Source organism: Littorina saxatilis, linkage group LG4, assembly GCF_037325665.1.
Source record: "Littorina saxatilis isolate snail1 linkage group LG4, US_GU_Lsax_2.0, whole genome shotgun sequence".
NCBI classification, from domain to species: domain Eukaryota; kingdom Metazoa; phylum Mollusca; class Gastropoda; order Littorinimorpha; family Littorinidae; genus Littorina; species Littorina saxatilis.
In genome coordinates this window covers 49,415,874-49,434,957 of record NC_090248.1, presented here as the reverse complement: position 1 = coordinate 49,434,957, position 19,084 = coordinate 49,415,874, and the positions used below count along the sequence as shown (strand labels likewise).

The window sequence follows — 19,084 nt, the reverse complement described above, 5'->3', positions numbered from 1 at the left end:
AAAATAAATACAAGGTGAAAGTTTTCTCTTCATTTTTTTGATGAAATATCATTCCGCTTCCTCGGTAACCTATATCCTGGTCTTCCGTCATCCTGGTTCTTCAAGAAACACCCGGACGAAAACATTGCTTGGCTGTTTCAACACGTGGGTTTGAACAGAAGTTGGCTTATTTGTTTTGACAGTCGAATTTCACTCAAAAGTTAGTCAAGTGGAAGCGCATTTTGGCATAAATATCCAAATCCAATGCCTAACAATATGGCCGTTTCCGCTTGCAAAGGGACACAACGAATTACGATATATATTACATTTTCTTCCCTGCAAGAAAATTCAATGCGCGAAGCGTTCCATTACCAATTCATCAAAAGGCGATTGATTACTCTTGTTCGTTAGCGATGTCAACGCTGCTTCCACCTGAAAGCCATAAAACTTGGGGAAAGGAAAGGATTTTCTGATAGATGATCAGACAAAAGGTTGTTCCTCAAGTTTGCTTGTTTATTGTACTTTATAACATGTATAATGTCTCAGTCTTTCTCTCCCCACCCCCCACCCCTCTCTCTCTCTCTCTCACTCTCACTCCAAGATGCCTTTCTTCCCATGTAAATCATGTGAATCACCATAGACCCGTCCACGGTCCTGGCTTTTAAAAATTACAAGAGAAGAGCACTTGAACACATCCATTACCAAAAATCTATGCATGCATGCAGAGTGAACATTTTTTATGAATTGATTTCCTGACAGAGTCCTAGCTGTCAGGATCTTTCAAATGGAAGTCTGGTTTGGGGAAAACATATCGTCGTTGTCTTGGAATTTTGGCGTAACTCGATTCTTCGCGATTTTGATGTTTTTGTGCTTTAGACAAAGTAAATCATTCTCAATGAGAAATATTCTCCAGAATACAATCGGCAACACATGATTTAACATTCTTTTATCTTTCTATCCATACCAGTTACCAGGTACAAATATATAAACAGCATTTCAAATATTTATAATGAAAATAATCAGTTTTGGCCTTCTGCTGAAAAGCTGTCAAAAGTGAGTTAATAATAATAATAAAGTGTATTTATATTGCGCCTATCCCTTACAAAAAACAAAAATATTTGGCTCTAAGCGCATTACAACTTGGTACAATCAAGTCTGACAAATACAATAACACAATATACATTCGGTCTCTTGGGTAAAAATGGGAAAAGCAGCTTCGACATTTAAACACTGCTACTAGAAAGTTATGCCAAAATTCCGTGACGACATCAATATTTAAATCTCTTTCAAGTTTATATAATACGTATTAAAACTATTATACATTTATGGTGATGATACCAGCACCGACTGGGGGTCATTAACAATAAGTAACACATTAAAATTAAGTAGATGTGCAACGCCAAGGCACTGCATACCCCAGCGAAAGACAAACATCTCTCTCTCTCTCTCTCTCTCTCTCTCTCTCTCTCTCTCTCTCTCTCTCAAACACACACACACACACACACGAACACACACACACATACCCCAAGTTACACACGTACACACATACACACTCACTCACACGCACTCACTCACTCTCTCACACACACTTCATACACACAAAACACACCCCCATACGCACATATAGACAGACGGACATATACACACCTTTACAAACAAACACACGTACACACACACATACACTTACGCACACGCACAAACACCCACACACCCACCCACTCTCTCTCTCTCTCTCTTTCTCTCTTATACAAACACACACACACACACACACACACACACACACATGTACATACATACACACGCACACACACACACACACACACACACATTGACTCACACAAATCTCATACACACAAAACACACACTCATACGCACATACACGGTTGGCCTAGTGGTAAGGCGTCCGCCCCGTGATCGGGAGGTCGTGGGTTAGAACCCAGGCCGGGTCATACCTAAGACTTTAAAATTGGCAATCTAGTGGCTGCTCCGCCTGGCGTCTGGCATTATGGGGTTAGTGCATGCTAGGACTGGTTGGTCCGGTGTCAAAATAATGTGACTGGGTGAGACATGAAGCCTGTGCTGCGACTTCTGCCTTGTGTGTGGCGCACGTTATATCTCAAAGCAGCACCGCCCTGATAATTATGGCCCTTCGTGGTCGGCTGGGCGTTAAGCAAACAAACAAATATATACGCACATAGACAGACGGACACACACACCTTTACAAACAAACACATATACACACACAAACATACACACAAACTCATGCACACACACATTCACACACACACACACGCACACGCACACACACTGACACACCAAGTTACACACGTACACACATACACACTCACTCACTCACTCTCTCACACACACTTCATACACACCCCCATACGCACATATTGACAGACGGACATAAACACCTTTACATTACAAACAAACACACATACACACACACATACACTTACGCACACGCACATACACACACCCACCCACTCTCTCTCTTTCTCTCTTATACAAACAGACACACACACACACACACACACACACACACACTGTACATACGCACGCACACACACACACACACACACACACACACAAATCTCATACACACAAAACACACACTTATACGCGGTTGGCCTAGTGGTAAGGCTTCCGCCCCGTGATCGGGAGGTCGTGGGTTCGAACCCCGGCCGGGTCATACCTAAGACTTTAAAATTGGCAATCTAGTGGCTGCTCCGCCTGGCGTCTGGCATTATGGGGTTAGTGCTAGGACTGGTTGGTCCGGTGTCAGAATAATGTGACTGGGTGAGACATGAAGCCTGTGCTGCGACTTCTGTCTTGTGTGTGGCGCACGTTATATGTCAAAGCAGCACCGCCCTGATATGGCCCTTCGTGGTCGGCTGGGCGTTAAGCAAACAATCAAACAAATACGCACATAGACAGTCGGACACACACACCTTTACAAACAAACACATATACACACTCATACACACATAAACTCATGCACACACACATACACACACACACACACTCTCTCTCTCCCCCTCAAACACACACACACACACATACACACACCCCAAGTCACACACACACACACACACATACTTACACTCACTCACACGCACTCACTCACTCTCTCACAAAAAACTTCATACACACAAAACACACACCCATACGCACATAATTATGGACAGACGGACATACCCACCTTTACAAACAAACAGACATACACGCACACACATACACTTATGCCCACACACACACTTACACACACACGAGTACAGACTCATGCACGCGTGCGCACACACACGCACACACACACACACACACACACACACAAATACACACACACACACACACATACGAGTACAGACTCATGCACGCGTGCGCGCACACACACACACACACACAAATACACACACACACACACACACACACACACGCACACACACACACACACACACACACAAACAGTAACACTAACACATGTGCACAAAATTAACACAAACACACACACTGCGCGAGAGAGAAAGACTACAGGGAGGTATGACGTCATGATTCATTAATTGACGTCAAAGACTTTCGACCGTGACGTATTCTTCTTACGCGAGCTTTATCCATAGACTTGGAAACTACGGAATTTCTACCCGTCCAAAACGGCCTTGGGTGGCGTTTGCTGAAAAAATGGGGGCGACTATTGCACCCACCGTATTTTTGTTAGTATGGTCCCAATTTTTGGTGAACTTCCATCTCCAACTGTAGCACGTAGCCGGGCACAAAGAATCCTTCTTTATCATGTATTATTCGGTATGCACATTTCTCAAATCGATTACAGTATAGCGTTCACGGGATACCTCCAGCTTCGCTGGGATAAAATTCAAGATGGTGGCCTTCATATTAATTATTAATATTATAGAGTTGTTGAATAATCGTGAAAGTTACATCTGTAACTTAAAGAAAGTTTTTACATCATATGTATCATCATTTTGGACTCAGTTTTCCTTGATATTCAACTATAATTTTTTTTCTGTAATATATAGGATTCACAAACATCATGGAAGAGGACGGGTCTGCTGTGGTCATTGATGAAGCAGAGAATGGATCCGGCATAGAGCTTGAGGCTTTGGCAAATCACTCAGAGTGTGTTGTGGCTGAAGTGAAAACTGAGGTGATTGATCCTGAAGCGTTGCAGCTGAGTGCCCAACAGTACATCATTGTTGCACCACACGAAACAGGTAGGTGGATGCATATCATTTATCAAATTGGTCTCTTTGCCGTGAAATACTTCTCTTGATGAATTACAGAGTGATCTGGAAAGATGGTGTATTTTGGCATACTAGTACTGAAAGTGCAAGGTGCAGCTCTCAAGCCTTGCAGTTGCAAGCTGTATGTTTTGCCACATGAATCCTCTTGGTGTCTAAATTCCACTCTTACACCATTCACAATGTATAGTCTGCTTTAGTTGAAAACTGTACTAATTAAGTAATTACATGCATAGACAAGCACATCTGGGTTTTTTATACTCTTTTTTCTTTAATCTAAACAACGAAGTGACTGTGGTAAGATGAACAAAGTTAAAAAACAAAGGAATACTGTACTCACCAATACAAGAACGAGACAAGACGGTACGAATTTTCGCTTATGGAAGCTTCATCAGGAAAAACAAGAACACAAAAGACAACAAAAAGCAGACGCAACACGGAACGAACATCATCCAACCACTTCTCTCCCCTTTCATTCATTTCCGTTCCTAGAGTTCCTTCCCTTTTTTGCGTGTTTCCCCTCCATTTTCTTTCAAACCTTGTTCGTTCCGTGTTGCGTCTGCTTTTTGTTGTCTTTTGTGTTCTTGTTTTTCCTGATGAAGCTTCCATAAGCGAAAATTCGTACCGTCTTGTCTCGTTCTTGTATTGGTGAGTACAGTATTCCTTTGTTTTTTAACTTTTTTCTTTACATTTTATTATTTTGTATGGTTTATAAAATATATATTTTGGCTTTTTGTTTTTGTTTTTAGAGGACGGCACAACCTTTGAGCCTTCATCCAAGTTTATTCGTCTTGAAGGAGAAGATGGACAGTCTTACCTTTTAGCTGTGACCGGTGAGTTGTTCACTTGTAACAGTAATAGATGTCTTATACTGAGACAAATACAAAGTATTTTCATGTTTGTGTGTGTGTGTGTGTTTTTTTAAAAACTTTTTTTTAGAAGAAAACATGAAAATGTGCCATATATATGATAAGAATCAAACGCTTTGAGTGTGAATACAATCAATTAATCAAATACTGTTGTCCAAATCTGAGAGTGAGAAACCAGTTATTGAGTTTGATGTAATTATTGACTTACTCACTGATTTCAAACGACCACTCACTACTGCTTGATCTGTCTGCCTCCTCTAGCAGTACCCCTTTAACTTTAACTTCAAGGTAAAAACATTTTAAATGTCTGGGCATTTTATCTTTACTTGATTCAAAATGTACTGGTTTTGTTTGTAATTTTGATTGAATTGAATACATTTGCAGGTGACACGAGCGCTCTTACCCAAGCACACATAAAGACAGACCTTGATGACATCACAGTTGCCGCTGATGAAGTAAGTTACCAAGAAACACTCAATGCATATTATTTGAAAAAAACGTTCAACAGTATAGCCCACCAGAATCAGCTGTTTTTTTTATATATTAGCCTGGTTTTAAAACTGCTTTTTGTGTCATGAAGAATACTGTTAGTTGTGTAATGTCACTGGCTTTTTATTCCTTCCTGATTCAGACTCAAAGCATATTTTGCTGTTCTATAAAACTCGCAGAATGCTGCATCAAATTCCCACATATACAGTTCCCAAGGATTGGTACTGGTTGGAATTTACAAATATTCCAGCAAAACTGTTTTGGTTTTTGTATGAATCTTAGCAGCAAGTCAAATCAGACTTGTAAAAATTTTTTATTGAGGGTCTGTTGTTTAACGCAGATCCCTGAAAATTATCTGTTGCAGTTTAGGAATCCATGGACGTAGGTCTCATAGTCAAAGGGAGTGGGTTAAATATTTCCTGGTCTTGCAGGTAACACTAACAGTGCTGCTTGCCTTTGATCTGACCAAGAAGTGAATTATTGTGCAGGCAGACAAGGCAGAGCTGACCACAGCATCTACGTCTAGCAGTGGAAGCAAGCGTTCCTCTAACCCTCCCTCAGCCTCTGATGGCGTCAACCAGACGTGGTTCACCACCAGAGATGACAAACATGCATATCAGAAAGGGGGTGGGTCATGTTTCTGTTCTACTCTCTGTCCTCTCAGGCAGTGCCTTTTGTACTGATATAAAATCTGTGCACCACAGGGATGGCCAAATCGTCTGCCTGATCGCCAGGGGCGAGTAAAAAATCCGCCGAGCTAGTAGAAACCGACTGGCAACTCGCCCGGCTGGCCAATCAAAATTCTGGTCAAATGCAACATTTTGGGTTGTAATATATCAAGAGCCATATAAACACTGCAGATCAACTCTGTTATGTACAGGGCCAGTGAAATTTCTGCTGGGCTAGATTTGGGCATACCTGCACCATCAAACACGAAGTTAAGGTTCTACCCCTGTACTGTATGTTACCTGACAATTCACTTTATTTTTGTCTTATGAAGTGCATGTTTTTCTGTTTGTACCTGCAGGTCATAGATGGAAGCAGGGTCAGTGGACAAAAGATGAGGTAGAAATCCTGCAAAACAACATCTCCCGGTATTGTGAAGTAAGTATTTGTTTTCTTTTTGTTTTGTTATTTGGCATCAGAAACATTTTCCCTGTGTAAGCAAGACAGCCGTTTTATCTCCACATTTTAAAGCATTTTCACTGAAGACGTTTCAGCCTGTAAATCTGGTAAAGCCTTTTTGAAGTGTTTGTAGAATATCTTTCCATTTCAGAAGAGAGTAGAATATATGTTTCCATTTCAGAACTATGGCTCTGAGTTTGCCTAAAGATATTTTCAAGACAATAACTAGCTTTTTCACAGGCACCCCCAAAACTTGGTAAGAAATATGTTTCTATTGTTAGTGTTAAGTGCAACAACACATTTGTTACACCTGTCTTGCTTCCTGTTGCAGGAACAAAATATAGGGGATCCAAAGGAGATCATTTTTGAGATGTCCAAGGATGAGCGAAAAGATTTTTACCGAACCATTGCACGAGGACTTTCCAGGCCTCTTTTCTCTGTGTATCGACGTGTGACTCGCATGTATGACCAGAAAAATCACATGGGAAAATACTCACCGGAAGAAATAAACACTTTGAGAGAGTGAGTAAAAGTAAATGCAGAAACTAGTTTCTCCATATGGGACAGCAATGACTTGATGTGAAAAAAAGGATTATCTAAAGATTTAACTTTAAAAACTCTAAATCTGCCAAGGAGAATGTGTTATTTAGCTGTTTGGATACTGCATGAAAAATCACCTTAATCAGCAAAGTTTCATTTTTACATGATGATATAAAGCAATGCAAATTTGTTTGTTTATACCTTTTGTGTTTTTATTTTGCAGGATTGTAACTTGTAAGAAGAGCATAGAATTTGCGCCATGTTATCATTATTATTAGTATGCAGGCTCTGACCTGAAAAATGTGTGTGACCGTGCAGATTGAAAGTGAAGCATGGCAATGACTGGGCGGCAATTGGAACAGCGCTGGGAAGAAGTGCGTCATCAGTCAAGGACAAGTGTCGACTGATGAAAGACAACTGCAATTCAGGTCAGTATCAAAAATGCCAGGTGAGAAGAGAAAAGGCCGTAGCAATAAAATGTCCTTCACTTTAAGGGCAAGATTCTGAATTTGTTCGGAAACGGGGAACAGTCGAGCCCCAAGTTTTAGACCTCTGGGCCGAAATGCACGAGAAAGTTACCACCCAAACGGGAGCCACCTGCAGTGTGGGATTGGTTGAAACTGAGATGTGTTGTGATTTCAACGAATCAGAACCCTAGGTTTGTTCTCTACCATTTGGGTTGCACCCACTTTTGGTTTGTGCATCTCAGCCCGGGTTTCAAGACCTTGTTTTCTTAGATTTTTGATAGTGTAGAATCTGTGAGTTTACAGCTATTTTACACTTTTATTTTATTTTTTATTTTTTTAACTGTATTTCACAATTATTGGCTCATGTGAATTGCATATTTATCCAGTAGTATATTACTGTTGTGTATGTTTTTTTGCAGGAAAATGGTACCCTGAGGAGGAAAGGAGACTAGCACAAGCTATTTATGAACTCACTGGTTATAAGCCAAGTAAGTCAAACATAGACCTATGTGGTTGATTTGTCAACAAAACAAAAATAACACAAAAACACCAAAAAAATAGAGCATTTAACTCTTGATAAAATGATTTTTGTGTTCTTTGTTTTTGAAATATCGCTTTGATCCTGTGAGCTCTTCCCAGAAAAGAATGCAATGTTCAATTTTCTCTTCATTATACTCTGTTCATTTTTTTAATTTTTTTTTATTTGGAGAATGAGAAAGACTTTGGGATTGTATGTAAGTACTGAGAGAACTCTGGAGTATAGATTGTCACAAAACCATGATTCCCAGCCATTACTCATTGTGGAAGACATTATTTCTTCATTTTTTCTTTGTGTCTGTCAACAGGTGAAAGCATCACCCAAGGGTTGTCTTGGGCGGCAGTGGCAGAGCAGGTACAAACAAGGTCAGAGAAACAGTGCCGGACAAAATGGCTGAATTACCTCAACTGGAAACAGCAGGGTGGGGCGGACTGGACCAGGCAGGATGATCTCTCACTCATAGAAAAGTGAGTGCAGGATGATTTTATGGGCTTGGGCATTGTGGGGTCAACACATTCGGGAGGGGGGGGGGGAGGAGGGGGGGGAGGGAAGGGCTACCTTTCAAATTCTACAATTAATATAATAATTGTTGTCCTTATTTCTCTTTGAAGAAGCAGAAAATGATTTTTAAAGACTTTTGTTTGTCATTTTTTTGTTTACAGTTATTTAGTTTTACAATCAAGTTCAAAAGGTAGAACAAATCAATGGATACATATGAAATACTCTAGTAAGGCTATTTATTAGTGTATTTGATTGTATGCACATTGTTAACAGGTTGTTTTCAAGGGGGAAGGGGGGGGTGAACATTGCTGTCATCACATCAGTTTAGTAATATTTTTGTTGATTTGTTGTGTAGGATCTCAAAGATGGATGTGCAGAATGACCAAGACATTGACTGGAATGAGCTAGCAAAAGACTGGCCAAGGTATGTATGTATCATTATTATTAAATTTGTCATTGAGATGCACAGTGGTTTCAGCTAAGTGAAGCAGTTCTGTCACAAATGGTACTTCTTACTAAATTATTTACTCTCTTGCATATGCCAGTAACTCGTTTCTTCAAATGTTCATGTGTACATATTAGAGACAAGTCGTTTATAATTAGCAGTAACATTGTGTACTGCAGTGAATGTCTTTGTCTTTTTCTGATACCTTCGCCTCAAACGTCTGTGAGCCTCTCTGAGATCTTTTATGTTTCGAGGGATAATGTATGTTCATATTGGGAGGTGGGAGGTTTGGGGGGGCATGCATGGATAGTTTTAAAATCTGCAATGACTTTGCATTGAAAAGGTTTTTAATTATCTGTGAATTACAACAATGTTTTTTTTCTTATGCCACAGTGTAAGGTCTCCACAGTGGCTAAGAGGAAAGTGGTGGTCACTGAAACGCCATGTACCCAACTATCAAGACATAGATTTTCACGGTAAGCAGCTACAATACGCCGCCATTGTGAAAATTATGCTGTGCCTATGTATTCTTTCACACAGTAAACCAGTATTGGATGTTAGTGTGAGAAAACCCATTGGTCTGGTAATAGACTCTGTCAGGTTTATCAGCGGTCTGGAGGAGTAGGAGCCCCTGTACCGCAGACAGGTTTTTCGCAACATTTGGAGCACACTCCACACCTCCTACGGGCTGTATCCCGTGATCAGTACAAACAACCAACTCCGATTTGTGCAGCGCGCGCACAATAATTATGATACCCTTTTCTTTCAAAAATCAGTGTTCACGTGTATGTGTGTGTATTTACGTATTGATGAGTGACTTCCGCATTTCCAAGCTATATTCCTTGTGGTTTGCCACACTGTGCTGAAGGAAATCGCGTGATCTTGTTTTGGAAATTGTTAAAAAAGAAATTGTTGTGTTTTGTGACATGTTGACAGCGCTCTTGGCAAGCCTGATGAGCATGCAGTATCAGAACGCGAAGGTGAAGAATGGGATGCGTGTGACACGCATGGAACTCCCCCCTGGGGCTGGGGCTGGGGAAATGGCACTGCACATTCCGGTGTCCTTGCAGGGTAAGACACGCCTTTTCACATTACCACAAATTAATTTGGAAAAATTGGCTTAGATTATCAGGAGCTTATATCCGTTGATAAATTCTTCAAGGAGAGGCTTCCTCGATCTTGATGGCACAGAAACACTAGACCTGATACAAACTGTCATGTTTTCCTGCCTTTTAAATGCAGGGCTCTTATTGCTAATTCTGTGCTCATTGTTAAACTGAGAAATCTATGAATTTGCTCAAAGTGGATCACTTTGTATAAAAGTTCTTTTTTAATTCACTCTCCCCAAAATCCACCCCCCCACCATGAATTTCAGGGATATTTGCCTTTCTTCAGTTCTAGCCCTGTAATTGTGACTTTCAGGACGATTGACACTGCAGCTGTTTTTCTGAAAGATAATGTGTGATCGAATTCTTCTTGTTCTTCTTCCGAATCATGAACTGGTTCCTTTTGGACGCTTTAAGTTCAGCGAGTTGAGTTTGAAGTTAAGCTGGTTAAAATGAATCTGCAGTTTGGCCCAGGCTCAATAAAAGTTTAAAACTATATACACAGTTTTCAATTCAATTCAACAGGTGTGGACAGCGAGGATGCAGACGCCTTCCAGGCGTTCGAGGTGCTGCAGCAGTGGACGCCCAACAACTCCACAGCGTTCCTCATCGCACAGCCCCACCTCACCACCACCACAGCCACTGTGTCCGTAACTGGAGGCACAAGCACCAGCAGTCTGTCTGGCGATCACATCATTGTTCAGGCTATGCCTATGTCTCAGGTCAGTTCTGCTTGAAGTAGGGTCTGTCTGTCTGTCTGTGTGTGTGTGTGTGTCTGTGTATGAGTCTGTCTTCATATTATAGTATGAAGAATAAGACTGAACATTTAATGATCTCATTTGTGTGTGTGCCTGTGTGTCTGTGTCTGTCTTCATATTAGTATGAAGACTAAGAAAGAAATGATCTCATGTGTGTATGTGTCTGTATGATTTCATATAAAAAACGCTCACGCTGGACCCGAGTACTCTTCAGACTGGCTCGCTCAATAAATATAAATGTTTGGAATGTCTGTGGTGTGAATGTTGGTTTCTGACCAGAAATGCAGATCTATCTCTGGCCGATTCATAGATTCAACCTACAAACTGCGACCTCATCTGTGATCAGATATGTTTCGACAAGCATTAAACGGATGAAATTAACCACATGCAGTTTATTCTTCAGAAAAATGCACACAAAAAATGAGTTGGGTTTGGTGATTTGTACATAAACGTCTTCCTCGCGATAGATTCGCTGATTATTTTGTCTTATGAAGCCGTCATCAACACGAACACAATGATTGCAGAAGCAAACTCTGTACCTACACGACCGAGACACAAGACTGATTATTTCACAGCTGCAATGTGAATAGAGAACAAAGGCGTTTTGGGTAAGCTTACTCACGTCAGGTCTTCACTGACAAGCTAGGAACAGACGGAAAATTCCGAACAAATGACGTGAAAGTCTCTTTCGCTTTGCGTGTAACTTTGTCATGACGTATTTTTGTGTGACGCGTTCGGCTGTTCTCTCAGCTCAATGGCTGCGTGTTGCCCCGCCGGTGTGAACTCCTCCTACGGCCAAGTCGTTTTTGTGGTTTATTTCGCATTTAGGTCCCAGGTAACATTATGAAGTTTTAATACGATCAATCGGACCTATTATCAAGTTAGTGTATCAACTTTTGAACGAACTGCGCCCAGCAGTTTCCCAGAAATAAGCTGTTAAGTGAAGAAAGACACACAGACACACACACACACACACACAGACACACGATTAAAGTCTACTGAGCCCTAGTACTAGCGTACTCGGGGATTAATATGATGACTAAGACTGTTGTGATCTCATTTGTGTCTGTATCTGTGTTTCTTCATAGACTAAGACTAAGACTGATTTGAGCAGTTTTGAATTAAGTGTTACGTTCGCAGTTGTACTCCTGTGTGAATGATGAAAAGCCAGTGTACTGACAGATTTTTGAAGGTGGTAAATCAGAAAATGTTTGCAGGTCATTTTGATAAGGTCTTAAAAAGTCTCAAGTTCGGTTCTTTTTCAAAGGGGGGTTCCACTGTATTAAGAAACCAAGTGTACCTGTGCAGGGCGATGGTGTGAAGGTGGAGAACGTGCAGGTGCAGCTGAACCCCCAGGTGATCATCCAGGCGGGGGACCAGGACGGGGTGACAGGGCTGGACCAGGGGCTAACCATACAGCTGTCCGACGGCCTTCACCCTGATCAAGGTGACACCCTTTACCCTCGTTTGGCTTTGTCTTTCGGAAACTATGCATGTAGTCATTTCTTTGGTTCATCATATTATAATTAATCAGGGCTTGAAATCCTCGTCCTTTTGGAAGATTTCCTCAATCGAAAGATTTTTTCCTCCCCTCAAAAAAATGTTTCCTTCTACCTAGTTCCCTTCTGCACAAGTTATGCTCAGACTGCACCATATCACAAAGATTTTAGAAAGTGTGACATTCTGGGGGGAAGACCTTGGACCCGTGAGAGGGATGCAGCTCTAGTTTACCTAGCCACCTCTGATAATGCACAAACTTATATTTCCTCCGTTTACATCTTGTTCCATTTTAACTTTAAGCCCTGATTTAATATACAGCAGTCCCTCTCATGAACGGACACCCTTGGGCCATGGCAAAACTGTCCGTACATTGCAGGTGTCCGGTCACGGGAGGGGTGACCACACCACCCCCTCCCCCATACACTCACACAGAGACACACAAACAACAGGATTGAGTCTTAGATGCTAATCACTTCTTGTGGCTACTAAACAATAACAATAAACTCCTAATACTTCTTTAAAAGTTCTGTAAAAATGATTTGTATGAAAAGTGTTGAAAAGAAGAGATAAAATAAATCCTCAAGGCAGTGCATGAACACACTCACCATGCACTGACATACAAAAGCAGCCACACAAACACAGCACAGAGGAGCGTGTGCAGATGCTTTGCAAGAATAAGCTTGAAAACCAGTTTGAATAAATAGCAGCAGATAGAGCTGCATGTCATAATCATGTAATTTATTTTTCCCCCGAAATCGGCGTATGCTGCCTAAATGGCGGGGTAAAAACGGTCATACACGTAAAAATCCACTCGTGCTAAAAACATGAGTGAACATGGGAGTCTAAGCCCATGAACGAAGAAAGAAAGAATGTAATTTATTTTCTTCTTGTCTGGCTTTATTGACTGCATGCCGATCATGTGGCATGGCAGTGGCTTTTCACTCTTCAGTCGGAAATACACTGTACATAACACAGCTCCCACTCTCCCTCACTAATGCCTACCCCAAGCTGTGACAACTGATGCTTGGAAATTGTGTGGAAGAGTACACCTCTCTATTTCTCTCCAATGCTCTTCCTGCTGACATGCAGTGACACCGGACACCCCACAGAGTTTAGCCAGCTACCCCTCCACCCCCCCCCCCCCTTCCCTCTCTCTCACTCCCTCCAGCCATGTACTGTTTTGGGCTGAGCAAAACCAGTTGACTTGTGTCGTAACTTTTGACAAAGCAAGACAACTGAAGGGTTCACAGATTAGGCAACCTACTCACTGGTCAAGGCTGAGGGGAAACAAGACTATCTTGTCAATGAAAGAGGTTACACACAGACACACGATGCTGAGAACTGTGGCCGGTTTTTCACTCTCTTTCGCTCAGGACCTTCATCGACTGTGGTTTCTGTGTGGTTTCTGTTGTTTACGCAACAGACAAGAATAAAGAGCACAGTGCAGTTTCATGTTGGCATCTTCGCATGTTCTCCACTTCTGACCAAAACTACCCCCCCTCCTGATGGGTACACGTGCACTCAAGTTATCAGTGACTGTCATCACGCCATTGCGGCTGTGATCTTTGTACCAAGAGCCGGACTGCTCTGTTATCGATTTTGTTGTGGTGAAAATTTGACGATGGTCTGTCCGTACATTGGAGGTATGACCTGCTGTTTGGACCGAAAATGAGTGTCCGCGTCCACGTTTTGAAGGAAAACACTCCGTGCCGAGCAAATGTGTCCGTACATGTCAGGTGTCCGCTCACGCCGGGGGGCCGTACATTGCAGGGACTGCTGTACATCTAAAATTCGAATACAATTTTCCTTCCAGTTTTCTTTGAAACAAAATTAATCATTTGTACTCATCATGATGCTCTTCTGCAGAAGAACTCACGGCATGCCCCAATGGTAAAAAGAATGTTCATTGAAATGTGTCATTTTTGTGTGTGTGCAGACCTGCACATTCTTGCCGGAGATGGAACAATGGCAGAGGAGTCTGGGATAGATGATGATGATCTTGCAACAGCAGTTCATATTAGACAGCAGGAAATTATTGACCAGGAGTCATCGTTTGAAGTGCAGGTCAGTTGCTGTTTGTGCTTGTCTGTAGTGTTAACAGTAGCGTCGATTTTCTTGTTGATCATGGGAGTTTTTCTCTGGTTGGTTGTTACTTTTTTATTCTTCAGCGTTTGACAGTTAGGTGTTGATTGTTTGTTTGTTGTGGTTTCATATTTCACCAAAGAAATGTTACCAATGGCATAGTAAGCGCTCCAAGTCTAATGCATAGGACATATAAGAAGTTGAAAGTTGCTTGTTCATTACTTACTTACTTAATAATAATAAAATAATAATAATAATAAATAACTTTTCTATAGCGCGAGTCCCATCAATTGGCTCCAGGCGCTTTACAGATTCATTATAGAATAAACTAGCACAAATCAACAAGCATACAAAGCATACATTTAACTGAGACATAACACCAAGATCCCAAGCACTAAGCAAAACTTAGAGTACAATGTTAGGCCCTTTGCCCCCAGCGGAGCATAGGCCATTGACGTTTCTCCATCGCAGTCTGCTCTGGGCTGTTCTTTCCGCTTCTGTCCAGCTGTTGCCTTGCCTCTTCAGTTCTGCCTCTGTGTCACGCCTTCAGCTGTTTCTCGGCCTCCCTCTCTTTCTTTTCCCCCCGACTTGTTCGTTTCAATGCTTGCTATTCTTTCAGTGCTCAATGACACGTTGTATGCATTGAGAGAGCTTACTTCCCTTTGTTTCTCAGATCTACCTAAAATAGCGCTCTGCCTCATATGTGACCCTCCACCACGAAATGAGTCGCATGTCACCTCGCGCGGTTCTGCGCTAGGCTTAATATAAGTCCGGGGAGTGTCTGGTAACAGTGTGAGGGTCACCTTAGTCACAGGCTTATAACTCAAACAGTGTTCGCTCTTTTCTAAAACGGGTTTCACAACTGGATAGAGCATACACAACTCTAGGAAAATGTACAAATGTACAAATCATGCACAGGTGACATGCGACTCATTCCGTGGTGGAGGGTCACATATGTTTAAGATTCTTGATGGCGTAGTGTTACGTGTGTTGTGTACCTGCTGGAAGGGTGCTTTGGAGTTGTGAACAGGATGTAAGTTGAAACTGTCTGTGATTTGACTGATGGTCAGGTGGTGAGTGAGGCAGGCGGTGTGGAGATGGAAGCGGTGGTTTCAGGCGGTGATCTGGTGATGGGCTGTGGGGTGGTGTCTTCACCGCCTCAGTTCACACAGGGATCCTCCAACGATGCAGAGATTATCGATCCTCTTTCAGGCAAGTTGAGCTCTGGAGTAAACCCTGTGTGTGTATGTGTTTGTTTGGGGAAGGGTGGGAACTGATGTGGGTTTCTCTCAGGTGTAGGATGCGTGTTGGAAGTATGAATATTATTATGCTGATGTTGTACAGATACCTGTTTGTACGTATTTTTCTTTTCTTTTTAAATTTAAAAAATTTATTTTCATGCTTTTCTTGTATATGTGTACAATTTTGGATTGCTGTATGTACCTGTGCTGTTTGGTGCTTGTTGGATGGATACAACTATGTGCGTGTGTGTTGCATCTGTGTGCGTGTGTGTGAGCAATGTTGCTGTTGTAGGTATTTGTGACATTTTACACAGGAACTAATTTCTGAAGGATCAGTTAAAAGACTGAGTAAAAGTTTGTGTCTTTTTCTTTGTTTTGTTCTTCTTTTCCAATTCCAGCAAAAGTTATTCAGAACTTCTGGTTGATGCTAAGGTTCAAAAGTTGTTGAGGTTCAAAAGTTGTTGAATCTCTAACATTAGTTATCATTGTTCAGATGTATTGGTACACAGAATATGAGAAAGACAATATAGAGGTACATGTTTGACAGTAAATACGTCAATCTTTTTCTTTTTGTTCACTTGTGAAATGCTCAGTACTTCATTTGCTGATGACACTTTCATTTTCAGATCCTATTTTAACATCAGGCGAAACCGATCTTATGGGCAACTCGTCAGATTTGGAGTCAGAAAAAGTTCACCATCAAGGTCTTGGAGTTGGTGATGATCTGCAGTGACGGCGACACAGAGTTCTGAGTTTTGTTTTGTTCTTTACGTACCTCCTAGTTGGAACACATTTTCAGTGCACGAGAAAGACATATAGTACACTTTCTGTTCCCTTCCAGTGTAAACAAGACCCGTCAACAATATCTCGCGACCACCTCTTCAAAAGCAACCACCTACCCACCATGACCACTCCCAAAGATCCCAGACGAGTTTTTAATTCACCTTTAACTTTCCATGGCGACCACCTGTCTATCCCTTGGGTGGTCCTTATACACGGGTTCACCTGTAGTGCTGATTCTTCATAGATGTTAATGGACAGGTGAAAGATATTTGCATGCAAACAAACTTTCCTTTTCCATAGTTGCAAACTTTGTAGTCTGTTTCTAATCAGCAGCAGGCGAGTGCGGGGTGTTGGATGAAGGAAAATGAAATCATTTTGTTACTGGGACTTGGTAGACATGTTCACAGAAGGACGATTAGTGCACTCACAGGTTCTTGTTGACTGATTATCTAGAAGTGTTGCCCTTTTTTTTGTGCCAAATGTTTGCATTTAACACGAAATATGTTATGACCTGAGAGGATATTGACTGACAGAAGATTGTGGCTGTTTCCATAATTTAATTTATTACCTGTAAATATGTTCAAGAGTTTTGTAAGTATGTTCATGTTTTTTCCTGTTTGATTTTCCTGTTGGGAATGGCAGCTGCATGGGATTACTACCCATGGTTAAATCCTGTAGGAGTGAGAGAACAGTACAAACAAAGAGTGGCTTGGTCACTTGGTTATTATTAGTTGAGACACCATATTTTGGTAGGGGTGATTGGTTTTCGGTGATAGGTCTTCTGCAAAGTCGGCGATTGTCAGTGTAAAATTGTAATCTTAATGTTGGCAGGTGGCAATTGTTTGTGCAAGTACACTGAAGTGTACCGACTTGCTAGTGCAGAGAGCCCTTGTGTAGAGAATTAGACGGAGAATCACGGTGGACATTTTAGGATCTGATGTGCTAATAATGCTGAAGCTGATACAGAGCTGCCAACTGCTACGTTTTAAAAGCAATTGCTACGCCAAAATAAAGATTGCTACTCTTAAACAAATAATCACAAGCATGCAACAGTCCCCTCATTTAGGTGAGTCCTGTTACTCATTCTTGCTTCCCACTCAGTGTACCGGTCACAAAATGGGTAATAAAACATTGTCTACACTGAAAAGTGGCACTGCAGTAGGCGTTGCTTGAGCAAGCCCTGTGCAAACTCACTGAAAGACCAAATGTGGCTATGCGTATTGTAAAAGGTCATGATGCCGTGTCCATCTAAAACTCTGTTTTAAAGATTAAGTGTCAGTACTATTTTCCTTGGCTGACTTAAAAATATTTAGTTACAGCTCCTTAAGCTTTTCTGATTTCTATACACAAGCTACGGTTATTTTGTTTATTTAGATGCACAAGCATTTAATATTAGCGCATGACATCTTGCGGACAACTCCGGAGATAAAGGTTTGCAATCTTGTCAATCTCTGAAGAATTATTTTGACTTGTGTAGAATCTTTTTCTAAACGGTGTATTCCACATTGAGGCAAAGGGATACTCTAAGATAATGGGCACTTTGGTGTAGTGACAGGCTTCAAATTATCGAAACATGTTTCACATGATCACAAAACTGTAGGCACATTCTCTCTTTGTGCGTGTGTGTGTATGTGTGTGTGTGCTTGAGAGAGAGAGAGAAAGAGAGGACCAAACTACTTATTGAAGCTTTCCTGGTTACATAACGGACTTGAGATTTACAAATATTGTATGGTTTTAAGAGATGTGTGGATTTCACACCCCTTTGCAGAAAAGCAACTTTCCACCTTTAAAACGTGCATGTCCCAAACTTGTTCCCTTTGTGCGAGGACCTTCTTGTCTTTCATATGATGTTACATTACTTTGTCCTCATTATTACTGACAGTCCTTGCCACTGACACTGTCTGGTTTGAATGCTACAACTTTGCTGGAAAGCAAAAGCTACCCCCCGCGGGCTAGGGGGAGTCCCATATTGGTTGGGACGAGAAAGAATTTACCCGATGCTCCCCAGCATGTCGTAAGAGACGACTAACAGATTCTGTTTCTCCTTTTACCCTTGTTAAGTGTTTCTTGTATAGAATATAGTCAATTTTTGTAAAGATTTTAGTCAAGCAGTATGTAAGAAATGTTAAGTCTTTTGTACTGGAAACTTGCATTCTCCCAGTAAGGTAATATATTGTACTACGTTGCAAGCCCCTGGAGCAAATTTTTGATTAGTGCTTTTGTGAACAAGAAACAATTGACAAGTGGCTCTATCCCATCTCCCCCCTTTCCCCGTCGCGATATAACCCTTCGTGGTTGAAAACGACGTTAAACACCAAATAAAGAAAGAAAGAAAGCAAAAGCTGCCTTGTAAGATCGGAGGGAGTACATGTAACAAGAATTATTTGTGTATGCTTTCATGG

General features: G+C 41.4%; 1 protein-coding gene across 2 annotated transcripts; it reads left to right on the top strand.

Moving 5' to 3' along the window:
• Nucleotides 1–46: 46 nt before the first annotated feature.
• On the top strand, nt 47–18,778 carry LOC138964982 (cyclin-D-binding Myb-like transcription factor 1). 2 transcript variants are annotated; one of them, XM_070337101.1, is made up of 18 exons: nt 47–144; nt 4,017–4,211; nt 4,988–5,071; nt 5,492–5,562; nt 6,085–6,223; nt 6,624–6,700; nt 7,053–7,243; nt 7,580–7,689; nt 8,148–8,216; nt 8,574–8,733; nt 9,123–9,191; nt 9,606–9,688; nt 10,149–10,283; nt 10,844–11,040; nt 12,385–12,523; nt 14,513–14,640; nt 15,729–15,870; nt 16,526–18,778. In XM_070337101.1, the coding sequence occupies exons 2-18, from the start codon at nt 4,031–4,033 to the stop codon at nt 16,630–16,632; spliced, it is 2,082 nt and encodes a 693-aa protein (XP_070193202.1). In that variant the 5' UTR covers nt 47–144; nt 4,017–4,030; the 3' UTR covers nt 16,633–18,778. The 2 variants fall into 2 exon arrangements, with proteins under 2 accessions (XP_070193202.1, XP_070193203.1); XM_070337102.1 differs by lacking the exon at nt 47–144 and adding an exon at nt 155–470.
• The last annotated feature ends 306 nt before the right edge of the window (nt 18,779–19,084 follow it).

Excerpts from the sequence above, each read along its gene's own strand:
- LOC138964982 (XM_070337101.1), top strand. The coding sequence starts at position 4,031 with ATGGAAGAGGACGGGTCTGCTGTGGTCATTGATGAAGCAGAGAATGGA. Across the intron at positions 7,244-7,579 it reads GAAATAAACACTTTGAGAGA|ATTGAAAGTGAAGCATGGCA; the intron begins GTGAGTAAAAGT and ends GTGACCGTGCAG. Across the intron at positions 10,284-10,843 it reads CATTCCGGTGTCCTTGCAGG|GTGTGGACAGCGAGGATGCA; the intron begins GTAAGACACGCC and ends TCAATTCAACAG.